Source organism: Tachyglossus aculeatus, chromosome 17, assembly GCF_015852505.1.
Source record: "Tachyglossus aculeatus isolate mTacAcu1 chromosome 17, mTacAcu1.pri, whole genome shotgun sequence".
In the NCBI taxonomy this organism is placed as follows: Eukaryota; Metazoa; Chordata; class Mammalia; order Monotremata; family Tachyglossidae; genus Tachyglossus; species Tachyglossus aculeatus.
Genome location: NC_052082.1, coordinates 23,433,340 through 23,453,543, shown reverse-complemented (window position 1 = coordinate 23,453,543; position 20,204 = coordinate 23,433,340). Strand labels below are relative to the sequence as shown.

Below are 20,204 nucleotides of genomic sequence, written 5' to 3'. Positions count from 1 at the left end.
TCTAGATAGAGCAAAACTTGGTGACAAAGTGGCTGTGAGTAGTGTTGGGCACCATAAATACTACAAGGCAAGTTTTTCTTCACATGCGGTTCTGCAAGAAAGCAGTTCTCATGTTATAAGGGAAGTATACTTCAATCAAAATAATCAAGCATAAATGCTTGACTATTTTTGACATGAACAAAAAAATCACAAAATTTAATGCATAAAATACAGAAGGAAAATAAAATTTTAAATAGTTACTGCTATCTTACAATCAATAAGTGTGCCATCTTCTGTGCTTCTCTTGTCAATGGATCAACAATAGCAACAACATCATAAAATGCATCATTTTCTTGAGGATTTATCTTTACAATACTAGAAAAAAGGAAAATGTGTAATAAGTGGCATGAATTGAAAATTAAATTTATACAAATAATATTCATCAGTGTTTTCACAAATGAGTCAACTGTATGCCCCCTATTAAGGTATTTCATAGCCAAATCATCAGCAGACATTAACTAAGTAACCACTGCAAAACACCATACAAACAGGTAAGAATTAGACACGGTCCCTGTCCCTCAGGGGGCTCACAATATAAGAGGGTCACAATCTATAGGGCCCAAGATGAAAGCACATTTGTCCTAGCTGTGCTCTCTGGAACTGATATGAAATTATGTGAAAGAGCCTCTTTTATTTGTACTAAGGTCATGTCTGTTAAAGAAAAAGAACAATTTAATAGTTTGCACACTTGAAAGGAGCTGTTCCATTATCAAAGATGAAGGCAATGGATCTAGCTGACATGTTATTAGTTCTAAAAGTAGCTTAGAAAATACAGTGGTTTGAGCTGAAATCAATGCCTCAAAGGAAATCATAAAATGCACTAGGAAAACCAATCAGCCTTCTTCTTTCTGTTTTGAGAAACAGAGATGATTTCCCTCAAACTATCTTTGAGAGGAATGCTAGAGAATAGATTCCATGAAACGTGTGGTAATTTGTTAGCTATTAAGAAATCTAATACATAGACAAAAACATCAGTCCTAAATTTTATTTTAGACAGTGTCTAAGGGAAATTGTCCATGTTCATATTTCTTCTGGTCACCTGAAAGATCATAGTAACTTCAGCCACTCTTTCAAACCCAGCTGACTTCAACAATCAAATGGAAATAGATTCTTTTACACTATGGGATAAAGGATGATTGTCTCGTAAAGCGGGAAACAGCACCAAGCACTGCATCATCAACCAATGGTATTTATTAAGTGCTTCCTGTGAAGAGAGAACTGCACTAAATGCCTGGGAGAGTACGACATGATACAGTTGGTAGATATGTTCCCTGCCCAAAAGGGGCTAATGGTCATGAGCTTATATCATCATACCCAAAGGTGATCAGCTTCCATGTCAAAGCACTCGGTTCCACTGGTTTTAGCAAGAACTGAAAACACCACAACATTCAATGTGGCTGACAACTTCTGACAGAGTGGGTGATGGCACAGCATGTCCCACACTGTTGCGAAATTTCTGTCCCATGATGAGAGATTGCACTTACTACTCATATTGATAATCTTGCAAAAATGACACTGGCTCTATGGAAGCTGGGTATGAGAGCCGAATAGACCAAAAACACGGCTCCGCTCAACCTCAAGAGTCTTCTGACTGAGGACGCCTGTGGGCAGGCAGTATTTAATATCAGTGGCAAGATCTGCAACCAGGAGTGTCTGGTAATAAGAGATCACCTGTCAGACTCTTGGAAGAATGAAGGGCACACCTATAGTGTTAGAAATGGGTCTTGGGCCTCCCTGAATCTGAGAGACAGAGAGAGAGAAAGAGAGAGCACAGAGCTAATGTTCACCCCTTAGCCACAAAACTAACTGCCACAGCCTCCACCCTGCTATCCCTGGGGACAGCTGGGGAATAGTTTCTTCCTTTGGGGCTGATCTCTCTTGAGAAGCTCCACTGAGAGCAGAGTAGAACAGAGGGCCAAGGGAGACATTTTGCTCTGAAAAGCGTGCAATGCTGTGATATTTTTCCCAGGCCCTGCACCACAGAACAGCTTGCTCCAGTTCACAAGCAATAAGTTCTTGAGCACTGTACATCACAATCTCTCTGAACAGTTTCGCTCAATCCCTGGAAATCAATTTGATGACAACAACTGTGGTATTTGTTAAGTGCTTACTATATGCCAAACACTGCATTAAGTGCTGAGGTAGATGTAAAGTAATCAGTCAGACACAGTCCTTGTCCCAGACAGGATTCATAGTTCAAGGGGTGGGGGTGTGCATGCACGCATATGTGTAGAACAGGTACTTGTCTATTATGACATTTCTTCTGTTGCATGTATTAAAAGGTATTATGCTGGATAAAAAGAGTTAACCAGACTTGTCCTAAACCTTTCTGAAATTACCTGTCTATAAGATGTAGGTTTGGCAAAGTAAAAATTGAAAACACTGCCTATTTTTTTTTTCAAAGTCTTGGTCATTCTTGGTGTATAATTTTTGGATTACCAAGTCAACCACTGGTAACCCATTACTGATGAACAGGCTCGTATTTCCCCTCTGAACCCACCCTGTTACCTCTTCCATTGGTATTGAGTTTTAGCCACTACCTAGGAGAAGGAAATATTGGCCTATAAAATGCAGGGATATTTAGAAACTCTTCTATTTTTTAAAAGTATCTTTAGCCTAGTAAATATGATTATTACTTCAGGATGATATAATTTCATACAGTATAGGTACTATAGTAAAGATTATAATGGGTATATTCTATGCTGATGGTAAATAAGGTTCAAAGCATTAGACACTGGGAGAAATAAACAAATTGTTTACCTGTGTTGGTCTTTAAGAAATTTAACTTCTTGTCTTGACATTCTTTTAGGGCCTGAGGACAGAAGGGCATCCACTTTCATAACCAAGTCACTTCCACTAAATAAAGGCAAAAAATTTAACAAAATTACTTTCTGATGCAAATAGAATCTTTGAAATTTCATTTTACAAATATATAGCTTATTATAAAATATATAGCTATGATCATTTCTGTTCCTGATCATTTTTGCTGTATTACATTCAGTGGGTCACTTAAAAGCAACAGAACAACTTTGAGAATGTGGGACATGGAGGAAACAAAGAAATGATTTCAAGGGTCTCTCTTACGGATAGGAAAGAACATTTGTTTAGTTTGGGATATTTATATATGGCAATAGAAAAAATCAGATGGCTCAATTCAAAAACTCAAAATGCAGTTGGTTAGTTGGTAATAAAACTTAAAAATGTTTACCTTTCTGAGTTGACTTTCATATCCTTAACAATTGCTTTAATTTTCTCTGCTGAGGTTCTAAATGTTATTTTTTCCAATAGGCGAAAATCTTCAGTATAGAAATAGTTTTCAGCCAATGGTCCCAGGACCTTACAGGAAAAAAGAGGTACTATTTTAGAACTTCCTTCTTCAGGAAAATAGTTTCAGCATAATAAAAATACAGCCAATTTTTGCAGCACTTAATATTTATGGTTAGACAGAGAATGAATCTGGACTATTAGAATGTATGAAATATACTTTCACTTATTCCAGTATTTTCCAAGATTAATGATAAAAATCAGAATAGTTTTATTGTATTATTCATATTGAGCGCTTACTGTGTGCAGAGCACTGTACAAAGCGCTTGGAAAGTACAAATTGGCAACATATATATGCCCATATTAAGAAGAAAAAATATATCTAAAGATACCAAAGACAAACACACATGGAAAATTTATGATGTAACTCCCAAAATTAAAGGTTTTATTTATTCCCACAAAACAGACATTTCTATTTCTTTCTCTCCTTGAAACAACAGTGAGAGATGAGGCTCCAAGGGAAACAGATCCGCCTAATCATTGGGGAAAAACTTTATCATTTGCTATAAAATTTTTTCTTCTTGGAAATGGTGGTTTAAACTTTTGGACAATTTAAGGACAAAAACGTAGCCCAAATGCCATCAGAAGTCCTTTAAGCAGTAAGTTATTTAGTAAAGAATCATAATTATCTGCTGTGATGGCTGTGATCATTACTCCTTATAGCACCCATTTGTGGCACAGTGCAAAGTATTGTATGATAGCTCATAAAGCCTCAGCATTTAATTCCATGTAAATCATACTTTTCTGCTCAAGTAGAATAGGGATGTAATAAGGATGATAAAATTATATTTTGATATTCCTTTTCAGAACAATTAGTGTTCAAAATATATTACATTAGAAGGTGATGATAAATAAAATGCCAAGTGGTAACTTTCTTGAGTTATTCCGGACAAGCAAGATAGTATGGAATATAAAGGTTAACTGCCAACTGAAGCAGTGTGGTCTAGGGGAAAGAGCACAGGCCTTATAGTCAGGGGACCTGGGTTCTAATCCCAGTTCTGCTACTTGTTTGCTGTGTGACCTTGGGCAAGTCAATTCACTTCTCTGTGCCTCAGTTACTTCATCTGTAAAATGGGGATTAAAACTGTGAGCCCCATGTGGGACTTGGACAGTGTCCAACCTGATTATTTTGTATCTACTCCAGTGTTTAGAACAGTGCCTGGCACAGAACGACTGCTTAACAAATACAAAAAACACAACTAAAAACTGCTTAAAAAAAAAACCCAAAGAAAAAAACTCATCTTGCCAGAGAAGGTACAGCAGGGTAGCTGTTAAACTTTATCCCTTCTTAAAAGGCAAACCTTCGTTAGATTTATTTCCCTATAAAATATTCGGTTAGATTTTATTCTAAACGTACACAAAAAATCAGCACTGCTGGCATCAATTCCAGGATGGATTAAAGGATATGACAAACATTTGCAATATTTTACCCTGAAAGAAAAAGCATATGGAAAAGTGAGTGGTCAGTTTTACTGAGAAGGATGACAATGTCCGACTCCAGACTGCAAGCTCGTTGTAAGCAGGGAACGTGTCTGTTTATTATTGTATTGTACTCTCCCAAGTGCTTAGTACAGTGCTCTGCACAAAGGAAGGACTCAATAAATATGATTGACTGACTTCAGATATCACTTATAGGCAGGTGGAGGCTAATGGCCACCAGGATTTTGAACAGATCCAATAATGGGATGGGAAGCAGAAGAGGTGCTCGCTTTCCCTGGCGGACCATCCATCATTAGCTTTCCATATGATTCTCTCCCTTCACCACCTCCGGCTCTTTTTTTCCCTTTGTAAATACAGCTTGAATAATCAAGTTAATATTTCAGAAAGAGACCCAGGGAGGTGAAACGTATAAGACGTCTTCCCAAAGGGTGTATTTTGTTTCCAGTGAGTAGAGTATGTAATCTAATCCCCCAAAGAGGACAATAAATTTGAAAGAAAATGAGATGTTTTCTCTATTTACCCTCCCATTGCTGACAACAGCCATTTTTCCAGGCAACAGTTCAAGAACTTCTTGACAGAACAACTTTTGAGTTTGAATAATATCCACTCCAAGTGTATTATATTTCTTCTCAAAAGCATTCACATCCATTCCCTAAAGGAGAAGCAAAGACTCATGAAACTGATCACACAAAAAAATCAAAAATCCAACTATGATAGAAAAAAGAAACAAAGGAATTCCTTTAAGTATCCAAGCTTGGATATGGTGGGAGAAGAGAGTGGATAAGTAATAAAGAGAGCCAAGTAAGTTTCTTAAAACTGATGATTGGGACTTCCTGCTTGATGAGGAAAGGAATGAGTTACCAAAGGAAGTTTTTGAGGAATGTGGGGATGAACAGAATGAATGACATTTTATATAAAACAAAACGGGCAGCAGAGTGATGTATGAATGGCGAGGGGACTGCTGAAGGCAGAGAGGTCAGGTAGGAGGGTGATGCAGTAGTCGAGGTGGAACAGAAGATCTGCCTGGACCAGGTTGGTGGCAGTTTGGATGGAGGAGTAGATATCTAAGGTGTTCAGAAAAAAACAACAGTAACATTAACATTATTGATATTTATTGAGCGCTTACAGTGTGCGGAACACTGTACTAAGCACTTGGGAGAATACTACACAAGACAGTTGGTATTCGGAGACAGACTGAATGAGAGGGTTGTGATAGAGGGAGGAGTCAAGAGCATGTCACGGTCTTGGCTAGATGACAAAGTATGATAGTGTGGCAGCTGTGACAGGAAAGTTAGCTGGAGGAGAGGATTTTTAAAGTTAATGAGTTCAACTTGGGATATACTGAGCTTGAGTTGCCACTGGGACATCCATATGGCGATGTCCTGGAGGCAGAAGGCAGCACTGGATTGCAAAGAAAGAAGCCGTTGAAGCTGCGTGAGCAGATAAGCTACCCGGGGGAGTCGGTGTAGATTGAGTTTCTGAGGAAATAAGAAAAGTCCTGGGCCTTGAGAGGCACCCACAGTTAAAGAGTGGGAGGCAGAGGAAAATAAATGAAAGACCGAGACAGATCGACCAGAAAATTGGGAACAGGAAGGGATTGTGCAAGAAAAACCAAAGATAGATAATGTTTCCAAAAGTAGGATGTGGTCCACAGTGCCAAACATAGAAGAAAGGTATAGTAGAATAAAGACAGAGTAGAGCCCACTAGATTTGAAAAGGGAAAAGTAATTGGTGACCTTGGGAGAGAGATCTCAGGAATGAAGAGGGTGAATGCTCATTTGTAGGCTGATGAGAAGGGGGTTAGAGAAGAGAAAGAGGAGGCAGCAGGTGAATACAGCCCCTTTGAAGTGCTTGGACAACAGAGAGGAAGGAGATAGGCTGATGGATGGTGCAGTGTGGTTTAGATATTTTTTTAAAAAAAGCAGAGCTGAGGAAAACAGAAGGAACCATTAGAGGTCGAGCAGTTCAAGGTGGTGATGAGGAAGAAGCAGAAAAGTGGACATAAGAGTATTTAGAAGATGAGAAGAGATGGGGTAATAATAATAATAATGATGATGATGGTATTTGTTAAGTGCTTACTATGTGCCAAGCATTGTTCTAAGTGCTGGGATATATACAAGGTTATCAGGTTGTCCCCAAGTGGGGCTCACAGTCTTAATCTCCATTTTACAGATAAGGTAACAGACACAGGTAAGTTAAGTGACTTGTCCTAAGTCACACAGCTGACAAGTGGTGGAGTTGGGATTTGAACCCATGACCTCTGACTCCCATGCTCTTTCCACTAAGCCACACTGCTTTTCTAGGTAGGAGGATAGGAGAAGTAGGGGAAAGCAGTAGATTTTTGAAAACAGGTGGGATGTCTCTTGCAAGATGGCTGACAAGGATGAGCAAGCAGATGTGGGGATCAAAAGGGTGCTAGGTAGGTAAGGGGAAGATTTTTGGGGAATTCTTGCTTGTAAGGTCATTATGGGAAACAGGGCTTCAGAAGAAGTTAATGGTCTGGAGTAGCTGGTGAGACCATAAGGCCTCAGCTGCTGCAGAACTAAGCAGAGTTTCTGAGGAAAAGAGAGGGAAAAGTTACAGCAGGTGAGGATGACCTTAGAATAAAAAAGTAGAGGAAGTGAACTTTGGAGGTGATTCACAGCTGGGTTTTAGTATGGTGAGACAGAGAGAAGAAAGGAGGCAAAGGAGTTGAGTTCAGTGGGATGGGGAGAGTTGAGGGCCCAATTTGTATATCAACTGAGAGGATGTTGGGTTGAAAGTCCAAGTGAAAGCCTGGGATAAGCTGAGGAAAGGACTGGAGGCCTGTGTATAGGGAGACTAATTTTTCAGCGAGGGTAGCTGTGGGCAAGAAGGCAGGGTTGTCCCATATACTGACCGGAAGAAGAAATTTCTTGATTTTAACTCCATTAGCAATCTCTTTGACAGTCTCCTCCTTTGTCAATCTACTAAGAAAACTTCTTAAATGCTTGTTTTTCTGTGTTAGGAAAGCTGCCAAAATTCCTCTAGAAATAGCAGTGTTCTCGTCATTCAATTTTGATGTGGGATTGCAAATAACCCCAAGGCGGGTATGAGAAGTGGTTTTCTGTACAAGAGATAAAAGTTACATGCCATGCATTAGAAATCCATACCCTTATCTGTTTTATACATATCCACTTAAACTTATTTAGTGTGCTAAAGAGATTTACTGGAACATAATAGTCTTTTTTTACATTTATAAGCATCGTGATTTTATTTGAAAATTACATGGTTACCCTGTCATTAGATGACTTCCAAATCAAATTCAATAGAAATAGTTAAATAGTAATATTATTACCCATGGAAAATGATGAGAAATCTAGGGAGCTATTTTTACCATGAGAATATATAAATGTAATTACCACAGAGGGTCAGTTATTGTCTTAGTATTAGACCTGGACATCAGGGAAATGCTAACTTTTGTTGTCCATGACCACCAAACACATTACAAATAAAGAATGAGTTCATGCTGAGCCCAAGATAGCTTTCTGCCAGCTCTAATACTACTTTCTAAGATTTAAATAATTGTTTAAGATGAAGAGATTTTTTCAAAGTGTGATGTGTCACAAGGTCACTAATCCTCTTAAGAAGACATTCAGAGACTCATAAAAACTTGAATATTTTAGAAGAACTCTCATAAAACAGTTAATTTTACTGTGAGTCTGCCATTAAAGAGTAACTATTGTCCAGAAAACTTATGGAAGATAGCATTTCCACTCAATGTTTTAAAAACAATACAAATAATAGGCTCATAGGCAATTAGGCTACATTTATGACAGAGGGTCATGTGACAGAAAATTCTAATACCAGTTCTTAATATTAAAACTGAAAGTAGCAAAAAAGAGAAGGCTAATTTGCAAAATATCCGTTGTTTTCTTTCTTTCTCTTACCAGTTTCATGGACAGCTATTTGGTTATTTTGAATACTTCACAGTGTAAGCACAACTGATGAAGGAGGTGAAAAAACAGTGCTATGCACATAGTGAGCGCTTAATAAATGCCATAAAAAAATAGAAGGATGAGGAATCAACACAGATGTAGTAAAAACAATAATTTTTCTGATTTGAATTTTAAAATTCCACCCAGGGGGAACCAAACCAGCAATTTGGGGACTCTTATTTCTTAGTGCTATTAATAATGTTGGTATTTGTTCAGTGCTTACTATGTGCCATCCACTGTTTTGGGATAGATTCAAGGTTATCAGGTTGGATGTAGTCCCTGTCCCACATGGGGCTCACAGTCTTCAACCCATTTCACACGTGAGGTAACTGAGGCAGAGAGAAGTAAAGTGACTTACCCAAAGTCATACAGGAGACGTGGCAGAGCTAGGATTAGAACCCATGTCCTCCGACTCCCAAGCCCGTGTTCTTTCCACTAAGCCATGCTGCTTCTCAAGTGAAGACTGGCCATCTCAGGAGAGACAAAGGGTGCTGTGGTAGGCTGGAGGTGGCTCTAGTGATCCTGCCCTCAGATGGGTACCCATTCCCTTCAGTGATGATTTCATCCTGACACTTGTGCACTCTGGACCTCAGGGAATGTATTAGATTTTCTGTGTTTGTTGGTGTGTGTGGTTGTGTGTAGTCAGATAAAAAGGACCACTCAAACTGTACTAGGAATCTCTCAAAACTCACCATGTGTTTCAAAGCATTAGAAAGTAGTTGCCTCCCAGATGCCTTGTCAAAATCTGCAATAATCCAGATGGTGACTGCAGAAACTGCATCTTCATCTGAAAGTTACAAATAACCCAGACAAGTATTCTAATATAAGTAAAGTTAAAGCTCATTTTCCATATAATAAACACAAAATAAGGGTCTATATTTTTTCTATGAGATTAGAATGAAACTTAACATGTCATTCTTAACGATTTGCCTGATAATCTGCTGGTATGTATTGCTACATGCCTAATGAGCTTGCTATAATTGCCAAAGAGAAGAAACAATCTCTAAGAGTTGATCTTTGGCATACTTTATTTTTGTTGGGGTAAAATATTTCCATTCATCACTGTTGGTACACTGGACCATCCCTCCACCTATATACCTAGAAAACCAAATGGATGTTATTTACCCAAGTTCCCACATATCCCTGACACCAATAAAGAAGAAAGTCAATACACCAGGAACCATATTTCTGAACTAGAACTGCCTCTGCTCAGTTTCCACTATCCATACCCAGAGTGGACTATGAGGTGGGGATGGGTCCTTGGGACAACAACAACTACTCAGTGGGGACAAAAATGGTCTAAAGGGCGGATCAGAATATAGAAGAGAGGAATGTGGTTTAAAGAGTGGAACTACCTAGCAGTACAGTACTTTCTCCCTTACATCATCCCCTCTCAGAATGACCCCATAGCCTAATGCAGAGCTGATTTAGCCCTGCACCAAACAATCTGGCTGCTCACTGAAAGGAGCAGAAAGCCCTAAGGCATGGGGCAATTGCCTAATCTACCCTCTTCGATCCGAGAGATGTTTCTGTCTCTGTCTACAACACCACTTCGCTACCTTAACTACGGTCCCTTTCTTCATCACACTGCCTTGGATTCTTCTCCATGAGTCATTTTCTGACACTGTAAATATTTAAGGAATATTGAAGGTTAGGGTTTGTCCTCAGCATCCCTCCTATCAATCCCTTCTTAGTCTGACATCCCAGAGAAAAAAGTTAATACTTGTGTCATATGAGAGACTCTTCAACTATTCAGGAGAGAGGACAGAATTACTTAGACTTGCTGTTCTCTTTCTAATAATAAATTCTGATTTACTCTATCCCCCCTATTTAGAGACCTAGGTTCTTGTTCCAGTCCTGCCACTTGGGCAAGTCTCTTATCCTCTCTTGGCCTCAGTTTCCTCAGGTGTCTTATGTACAACATGTTTACACCTATAATTTACTTTTATTAATCTCCATTTTCCCCTCTAGAGTGCAAGCTTCTTGTAGGTAGACATTTTGTTTGCCAACTGTTTCAATGTACTCAGCCAATAAATACCATTGATTGACTGACCGAATGATCCGTCATGCAAGAATAAAATGAATTGAATCTCATGTGGGACAGGGATTGTCCAATGTGATGACCTTAAATCTACCTCAGCATTTAACACAGAGTATACATTTACTAAATGCCATAATGATTAATAGGTCAAATTGTACCAGCTGGCATCCTGAACTATGAATCACTAGTATATTACTCTGCCTTTCCCTGCAAGGAACTGATCACTTAGAAGATAGTTGATTCCATTCTAAATGAAGGAACAAAATTTATACTCTTGAGGGGTGGCACCTACAGCTCACCCCACAGCACCGTTTCTTCCGAAGAAAGTCTGACTATGGAAATCTGTGACAGATAACCTTTAGGGAAATTGCATTACTGAGATTTCCCCTTAATACTTTTCTGCTTGGTAACTGTAGTTTCCTTATCATGTCCTGAGGTATTACATTTCCCAGTCGTGCCAAGCAAAGCAATTCTTGTGCTCAATTTTAATCTGCTCAAATATATCTTTGAAAATGACCAGGACTAATCCAGTGAAATCTCCCTTCACAAGGCTTCCTGGAAAATCCCATTAGCAATACATTACACCATGATTATCTGATTTCATTGTAAACTATCTTCTTAGACAGTTCTTGGAATCATGCTTCTGATATAGAGTCATCCGGGTACACAATACAACACTATCAAAGCATTATATTGTTCGGCTGTTGTTATCTACATGGTTTTAAACAGCTTTTTCTCTGAGTCCTTTGAATTTGCTCTCAACATGGAATTCAATACCAGGCAGAAAGCAACATATTGTAAAATGTTAATTCATTTTGCAGTCCTCAAAGATACACACAGGGTTTGTCCTAACTACGCATTTTGGATAGATTGCTGTGACACTGCAGATCTGACTGGATAGAACATGATGCGATGTAGGAAGAAACGGTTGTGAGTTTGTTTGCAGGGCCAAGGTGCACTTACTCTTACAGTTTTCCATAATGTGGGATTCATCAGGAATGTAACTCCCACACTAAAGAAAGACTGAATGCAATGTGATCAAATCTGTGAAGAGAGAACCAATATAACTCCAAAATGAAAAATGTGATTTTTAAAGTTACCCTTGCACAGAGCGTACAGTTTACAGTTTGAGCGTACAGACAGCTTCAAAATGCCCAAACTTTGGAACTGGGAACATGACAAGCGCCTTAAAAATGGTCCACCCTGAATTCAATGAACACTCAGAAATCTAAACTTATATGCTATGGGTGGCCCAAAGATTGATTGTGATGAGCGAAAGAAGGATCACCTAAAGTGGATTACCATCAATCCCAGATTTATTACGGCTTAATGGTCAGCTCTCCTTGGTGCAGATGATCATCTTGAGAGGTCTGATTTGTTGGTGTTTCTTTTTATTTTAAAGATTAAAAATCAGAAGAAAGCTCAGATAGCTTCATAGCTAATGATGACTATTTTGGGATAGACAGGACAGAAAAAGGATAATTTATCATGCCCACTGTAGGAGGTCCAACATTTTTACTGCAAAGGGCCAGCATTTGAACTATACAAGTTTCAAAAAGTGTAGGCATAATAATAACCTGCCATAACAACCATTCTTTGCAGAGTTACATTCTTTGGGTATTAAAACAGCATTTAAAATGGAAAAATGGATTTACAGGAAAAGAATAATAATAATAGTAATAATGAAAATGCATGCTTAAATTATCAATGTGGTCAAATTACCTTTTTTGGTTAAATATCTCATATTTCTTGCAATTACAGCACTCTTATCTTGTGAATCCAAATAGGAGAAAGTGGAGAAATCTTGAATATCAACTGACACTAGAAAATTTCACATAATAGTTTAAGTGAAAATGAGAAAAAGTCATGAACCCAAAGAGTCCCTTGAAAAGAAACAGGAATAAAGGAGTTTATTTTACCTGATGTGGACATTAAATTAAGGTATCGCCTTTCAGTGCCAAGTACTAAGGGATTGATACGAGACACTACATTACTCTGATCCATAAGAAAATCAATTGCATTCATCTGGTCATTAAGCAATCCCTGAAACAGCAAATCATTTTAAAAAATTAAACCTTATTTTTGAGACAAACGGAATGGAATTTCATTCAGGTATGCAGTACAAAAATAAAATCACTTAATGAGTAATGCACAACTCATGTGATTATCTTGTATCTACTCCAGCGCTTAGTACAGTGCCTGTTACATACATAGTAAGCACTTAAATACCATAAATAAATAATACTTAGTACAGTGCCTGTTACATACATAGTAAGCACTTAAATACCATAAATAAATAATAACATTTTAAGACTAACTGTGAATTTATTTAGAATAATATTATGTGTCTTCTCTACTTCTTAGTTAAAAAGATTTCCAGAGGTAATACAGATATTCAAACTAGAGTTAACAAAATTAATCCTGAAACCTTTTGCTATTAAAAAGGGATTTGCTAGTCCAACATTTGCTCTCCCTGACATTCCTGCTGCTGTGGCCAGCACTACCATCCTTCCCATCTCACAAGCCCGCAAGCTTGGTGTCATCCTTGACTCCGTTCTCTCATTCACCCTATACATCCAATCCAACACCAAAACCTGCCAGTCTCACCTCCACAACATCACCAAGATCCGCCCTTTCCTCTCCATCCAAACCACTACCTTGCTGGTTTAAACTCTCATCCTATTCCGACTGGATTATTGCATCAGCCTCCTTTCTGATCTCCCATCCTCCTGTCTCTCCATGCTTCAGTCTATACTTCACTCTGCTGCTTGGATTATCTTTGTACACAAGCTCTAGGGGCATATCACTCTCCTCCTCAAAAATTTCCATTGGTTACCTATCAACCTTCAAATCGAGCAAAAACTCCTCACCCTTGGCTTCAAGGCTCTCCATCACCTCACCCCCTCCCTCCTCACCTCCCTTCTTTCCTTCTCCAGCCCAGCCTGCACCCTCCACTCCTCTGCCACTAACCTCCTTACTGTGCCTCATTCTCGCCTGTTTCGCCATCAACTCCCGGCCCACATCCTTCTCCTGGCCTGGAATGCCCTTCCTCTACACATCCGCCAAACTAGCTCTCTTCCTCCCTTCAAAGCCCTACTGAGAGCCCACCTCCTCCAGGAGGACTTCCCAGACTGAAACTGCCTTTTTCCTCTCCTCTTCCCCTCCCCATCACACCAGCTCCCTCCCTCTGCCCTACCCTCTTCCCCTCCCCACAGCACTTGTATATATTTGTACATATTACTCTATTCATTTTATTTGTACATATTTATTACTCTATTTTACTAATGATGTGGATATAGCTATAATTCTATTTATTCTGATGGCATTGACACCTGTCTACTTGCTTTGTTTTGTTGTCTGTCTCCCCCTTCTAGATTGTGAGCCCATTGTTGGGTAGGGACTGTCTCTACATGTTACCAATTTGTACTTCCCAAGTGCGTAGTACAGTGCTCTGCACACAGTCAGCACTCAAATATGATTGAATGAATGAATGAAAAACAATGCACTGTTAAATATTTCACATTACGTTTTTTTTCAGAGACACTACACATACCATGAAGACTGCTCTCTGAAAGAACTCTGTTGTATCCATAATCTTTTGGAGAATAACCGTTTCCATCTCTTCAGGAACCACCTCTTCACTGTTAAAGGGCACTCCATTAAATAGAGCTTGAGGCAAAGAACCCAGGCCGGTCATTTTATAAAAGGTTGCTCCTGCCTATTCAGTTACAAAATTTAAGAGTTAAATACAGGGAGGCTGATGGTAGAGAAAGAAAAAAGTTAATAACAAGAGACAGTGAATCCTAATGCTATATCACTGAATATTTTTGACCACTTTTATGCCTCCAATTATTCTAGCTTGCCAATTCTAACTGAATTCTCCAATATGCTGCTTGTAAAAAGTAAATTAGGTAAATGGATGATAAAGTACATATAAAAATAAACACTGCACCATTTTAATATTTACAGGCATTATCAGCACATTCATCCTCACAACACTCTTTCATCCTTGCATACCCTCAAAGAGATCAATAGAGAATTTTAAAATCACTCCACCGCTTACACTTAGTTTAGACGAGGTGGAGTGGGAATTGGAAACAAAAGGCTGGTACAGAACAAAAACATTTATTTATAATGAGAATATGAATGTGTGTGCATGTGAGTGAGTCTCACACACACACACACACACACCCCCCCCAAAAAAAACCAAAACATATCCAAGGTTGGCCGGCCCTTCCTCCACTCTGCTTGCAGCTTACTCTTTGCTTAAGCCTTGTTGTTGCTGCTGCCACTGATGCCAAATTTCTGGGAAATTTTGAGAGGCCCTGGAATTTTTTGGAAATCATTTATTAATAATCACCAGTCAAAAGCAGGATCAGAAATGGACTGCCAATGGAAGTGGGGGAAGGGTTTCCTCAGCTATATCTAATCACTAATATCCTTAGGTTCTATTTAATAATGAGACTTTAAGTTGACAATAATTTATTAGCAAATTTGACTCTTTTTAAAGGCCAATATTTGAATATAAAACTGTAAAAGGGACCCATCCACAAGATGGAGTTTTGTACCCGTGTTAGATATTAAACTGTGAGAAAATGGGCACATTTGTAGGTCTGCCAAGCAAACCTTTGAAATCTGTGCCTCAACAAACTGCTATTGAGGTAAAAAAAAAAATAAAGGCTTTTTCAGAATGACAGAGAATCCCAAAGTCATGGAAGACTATGGAAAATTCTTCTTTTCCACTAAGAAAGAAAGATACTTCCCTTTCTACATATAAAAATGCAATTCCACGCTTGCAGGGTTTTGGCTGTGTGCCACCAAAACACCCAACTGGTGCCTGAAAACCTGGCCAATGCTTCTTGCTAACATGCATATTAGGTAAGCTAAAAACAGGACAATAACTCAAGATAACATCCACATATAGGTAAGCTTTTGCACAAGGTCTGCTATGGCAGTCCCACTGCATCAAGTGTTGCATTAAGTCTGCGTTGTGAATAAAAGAGACTTTTTTCTCAGTGAGCATGTGCAATATTGGATCCTATAGAGTTATGGGGGAAAAGCAATTTTCTCTGTAAAGCTCTCTTTTCTGTTCCTAATTACTTTCTAAAAAAAGAAAAATAGCAGCTTCCCATGATTGGTCGCAACCCCGAAGGCATTTTACACTGGAAAACTTGAGCAAAACTGGCTTTGCTAGTCTTTAATTATGTGAGGGTAGAAAAATAATAATAAATAACACCTTTTCCTATTACAGAAATAATTACTTGGGAAGCTAGTTTCAAACAACCATTACTCAAAATTTTAGAAAGATAAACCCCATCCGTACAGGCTAAAATTCTTTCTGAGGGGAAAAAAATATATTTCACTTGAGGAAAGGAAGTTCCATTCCTTTGGTACTGTAAGATATTAATTACTCCCTTCTATTCATATAGACAATGTAAGGGGGTGGGACAGGGAAGAAGGGGCAGGTCACATTCCCTCTGCTCTCCACCTGAGGGTATTGGACCCCTCTATGGGAAAATAATAATAACAATAGAAGAAATTGTTAAATTCTTACTGTGTGCCAAAAACTGGGCTAATTGCTGGGGCAGATACAATGCCTTGGGGTTGGACTCAATCTCTTTCTTATATTAGGGTCACAGTCTAAGCATGCAAGACCCCCAGCCAGAAATGTTTTAATGGGGATTGTGTAGGAAGAAGATACCAGCAGCATGTTAAGGGGATTCTCTCCCCCAGAAACTATGCTGCCTGGTCTTGTGTCCCAGCAATCACCTAGAATATGGAGTTAAAAATAATCAAAAGATGGAGAACCATTGTGCCATGCAAATCTATGAGGGCGATTAACCTGCACCCTCTTGGAGAAAGAGGGAAGAATTGCTCTCCTATGGAGCCTCAGAACCTATTGTATTATATGTAGGGACAGTTCAACATTCTCCAAGTGATTGCTTATGTTCGTGTGATTAAAAAAACTTCAAGGAAAATATTTAATCCATCAAATTATTAAAGAAAAACATGCAGTCTAATTCTGACTAGGTATGCGAGAAGAACCAGGAAAACAAAAAATTTTCCTCTGGACTCCAGAGAAAGGGCCAAACCAGATGGGACGAGGTGAAATGAGGCTATTCTGAATTGTAAGGCGGCAGGGTGACAAAGGAAAGAAAGTTAACCTCCAAGTATGTTACATAGATTCTACCAGCAGCATAGTCCCAACCTCAATACAGAAAAATACTATGACAGGCATAGAGCACGCACCCTCTATGGTGGTTTTATATGAATAGTGGGCTAATGGGGAGTAAGAAAAGCCTCTGAAATACAGTTTCAGTTCACTTCCTTCTCAGCGTACCTTCCTTTTCTCATCGTACTCCGAATCAACTCCCAGGATTTCCTGGAGATCAGCATGAGGAAATTCATTTTGAAGAACACTCTTTACATTGTCTACAGTCAGAGTTTCTCCTTTCTTCACTTTGTGGTACATCTGCAATTTAAAGATTCAGGACATTATAATCAATCAGTCAAGCAATCATATTTTTTGAGCACTAGCTTTCCCACTAAGCACTTGTGAAAGGTACAATATAACAATAAAATATGTACTATCAGGGTATCAGTATATACAAACTCTCTTATACTGTAGTCTCCCAGGTGCTTGGTACACTGCTTTGCACACAGTAAGTGCTCAATGAATGCAATTGATCGACTACTTAAAAATACAGAGCAAAGCTGAAAAAGGCCAATCATTTTAGCTAAATGCAAGGGAACCTCGACCCTGCTTCTAGCTCCATAACAAACATCCTCTGTGACTCAGTAGTCCACTTGTAAATTTAGGAGAGATGTTTCACTTGTATTAAACATCCTGCTTATAGATATTAGAACCTTGTCCTGGAAATTCCTATTATGAAAGGAACAGCTAAGTTCGGGAAATCTGTGTTACTACTTTTAGTACTATAAAGCAGTTCAAATAATAAAGTTTACTGTGTTGTTTATGAATAGTATCTAAAGGACTTGAACAAAACAATATGAAGTACAATGGTATCTGTGAAATTCAATTTATGCTGCATCAACATTAGAATATCTTATTTTAAACACTTTCAATCTACTGCAAAGAGCTAATGAGGCAAACATCCTACTGGGGTTGTTAAATATTTTGGTTCTTTTTCCTAGGTTCAGAGCAGAAGAAACCCAAGAACAACAAATGCACACTGTTAAAAATGTTTATAGCCATCTGCCAGCACTTACATTTATTATGGAGATAAAAGCCCTGGTGATATCATCTTCTTCTGCAAAGTAATTAAAAGTTCTCCAAAGAGCAACGCCAGGATCATCTTTTCCATCCACTTTATCATCAGTATTAAGAATAAATACAAAACCAATTCTGTGAAGAAAAAAAGGTGTGAATGAACCTCATCTAAAAGAATCAGGTGTCCACCTTATTTGTTCCCAGAACAATCTGAGATGTCTCCAGATCTTTCTAGGACGACTTGATCTGGACCCATCTGTCCAGAACCACTCATTTTCTGGATATCCTAACAACAGAAGGGGCCAGTGTTAGGAAGTGGAGAGAAAACGGCTTGGTCACAAATCACAAAGGAGCTCTACGAAGTAAATGAAGAAGAGCAATAGGGGCGACAGAAATTCCTGTGCTACTGGCACTGGTATTATGCACAGCATAAGCAGCGCATAAGGGAAGCAGCATGGCCTACTGGAAAGAGCACGATCTAGAGTCTAATTCCGGCTCCTCCATTTGTCTGCTGTGTGACCTAAGGCAAGTCACTTACTGTCTCTGTGCTTCAGTTTACTCATCTGTAAAATGGGGATTAAATCCTATTACCTCTTACCTAGACTGTGGGTCCCACATGGGACAGGGACTGTGTCCAAATTGATAACATTTTATCTACCCTTGTTCTTCGGGTGGTACTTGGTATACAGTAAGCGCTTAATAATCTTCCGTACTTGCATACACATCTATATGTATACATATGTACTTAACTCTGTATACCATCCATGTTTATATAATTGTTCTACTTACTTGAAAAAGCCACCATCTTATGCAAAATGGCTAATATGGGGTTCACAGTCCTAGCAGCCCCGTGCACTGACGGTGCACAATTTCACTTGTGCTGTTTTTCTTGATGTCTGCAGCACCTGACATCATTTTGGCTGTTGCTTCCCTATCTTCCAATCCATATGAAACTATTGTTCAAAAACAGCTGTTTCTTTCTTCATTGCAGGGTTCCAGCTGACTCCCAGTTTTCAGATGGAAGGCAGCATTATCTGAGGCTTTGTTTTACCGTATCTTTGAAATACTTCATCTGCCCTCCTCACTTATGGATTCCCAACATCACCTCACCATAGAGCAGCTGTTGGGATAGCCTACTGTTATCCAACCAACTCCCATGTCCCACCCAGTACAGTTAGCTGTGTTCAGGTGAGCAGAGCTTCAGTGCTATTAATCTGACTTCGTTTTATGACGGAGTCCTACAACAAAGTAAGATTACAGATAATAAGTCACTGCTTAGGATCTGGGAAACAGTTTGCCTGGGCTGAAGACTGATGGGGCTGAAAGTAGCATAAAAGCTTAAACATCCTACCTAATCCTTTTTATCAGAAACTCAAGTCAATAGTAAAGTTAAATATAGCACCCCTGTCTCCTCACTTCCAGTCTAATAGCATATACACCAAACCACATTTTATTTGGGGCAATTTTATTAGATTCTTGCTTCCTGTTCAATCAGGAAGGCGTAGTCTGGAAAATTAAATAGTAAGTTAAGCCAATAGCTTTGGTTATCATTTTAAATTTCAAAATTACCTAAGGGGAATTTTATGATGATAGAATAGTTCAGCCACTTTCACAAAATCAGCTGCCATTTCTTGAACTGGATCAACAAACAGAACCTGAAAGGAAAATGAACAGCGTGGAGTAATACCTTTTTTTTTTTTTGTCTATTGCCAGTGCATTGCAAAATTAGCAGTCAAGGTGATGTTCTTTAGCTGGAACTGGGCAAAATAACACAGTTCTCTATACATTTCTGGCAAACATACTAGAGAAACATTTTAAGGTGGCTATGTACAAAATTAATTTCAGAGTCTGAGAAATAATCTAAAGGCTCATCATCCAAAGATAACTACAAACCAAAATTCAGACCAGCATCACTACCATTAGCTTTTTAGAAAGACTGTGTATCCTTTTTCATAAATTGAGTTATTCTGTAATAAATTAATATTGTCACTTTCTGAGATGAACTTGGAAAAATGAGTCCAGCAACTGTTTTCAAAAAAGCTAAATACAACTGTGGAATCAAAGGTGTTCTTAGTAATTCAGCAAGTTCAACTTTTTCTAAATGGAAAAATCTCACCTTGCTACATTTCACTTTGCTTTCCATGGCTTTGAAGCCAATGTTTATAACTTAGAT

At 38.7% G+C, this 20,204-nt stretch overlaps 1 protein-coding gene across 1 annotated transcript in view; it reads right to left on the bottom strand.

The window, feature by feature from the left end:
• The window catches only part of UGGT2 (UDP-glucose glycoprotein glucosyltransferase 2), a 115,054-nt gene that overhangs the window by 35,196 nt on the left and 59,654 nt on the right, over positions 1 to 20,204 (bottom strand). Inside the window, exons 14-23 of the mRNA XM_038759255.1 lie at positions 19,601 to 19,686; positions 18,031 to 18,166; positions 17,141 to 17,272; positions 14,354 to 14,518; positions 12,720 to 12,843; positions 12,523 to 12,621; positions 9,452 to 9,546; positions 3,248 to 3,375; positions 2,800 to 2,895; positions 252 to 354 (exon numbers count right to left, since the gene is read on the bottom strand). Coding sequence (XP_038615183.1) covers positions 252 to 354; positions 2,800 to 2,895; positions 3,248 to 3,375; positions 9,452 to 9,546; positions 12,523 to 12,621; positions 12,720 to 12,843; positions 14,354 to 14,518; positions 17,141 to 17,272; positions 18,031 to 18,166; positions 19,601 to 19,686 — 1,164 coding nt within the window. The remainder of the gene's footprint in view (positions 1 to 251; positions 355 to 2,799; positions 2,896 to 3,247; positions 3,376 to 9,451; positions 9,547 to 12,522; positions 12,622 to 12,719; positions 12,844 to 14,353; positions 14,519 to 17,140; positions 17,273 to 18,030; positions 18,167 to 19,600; positions 19,687 to 20,204) is intronic.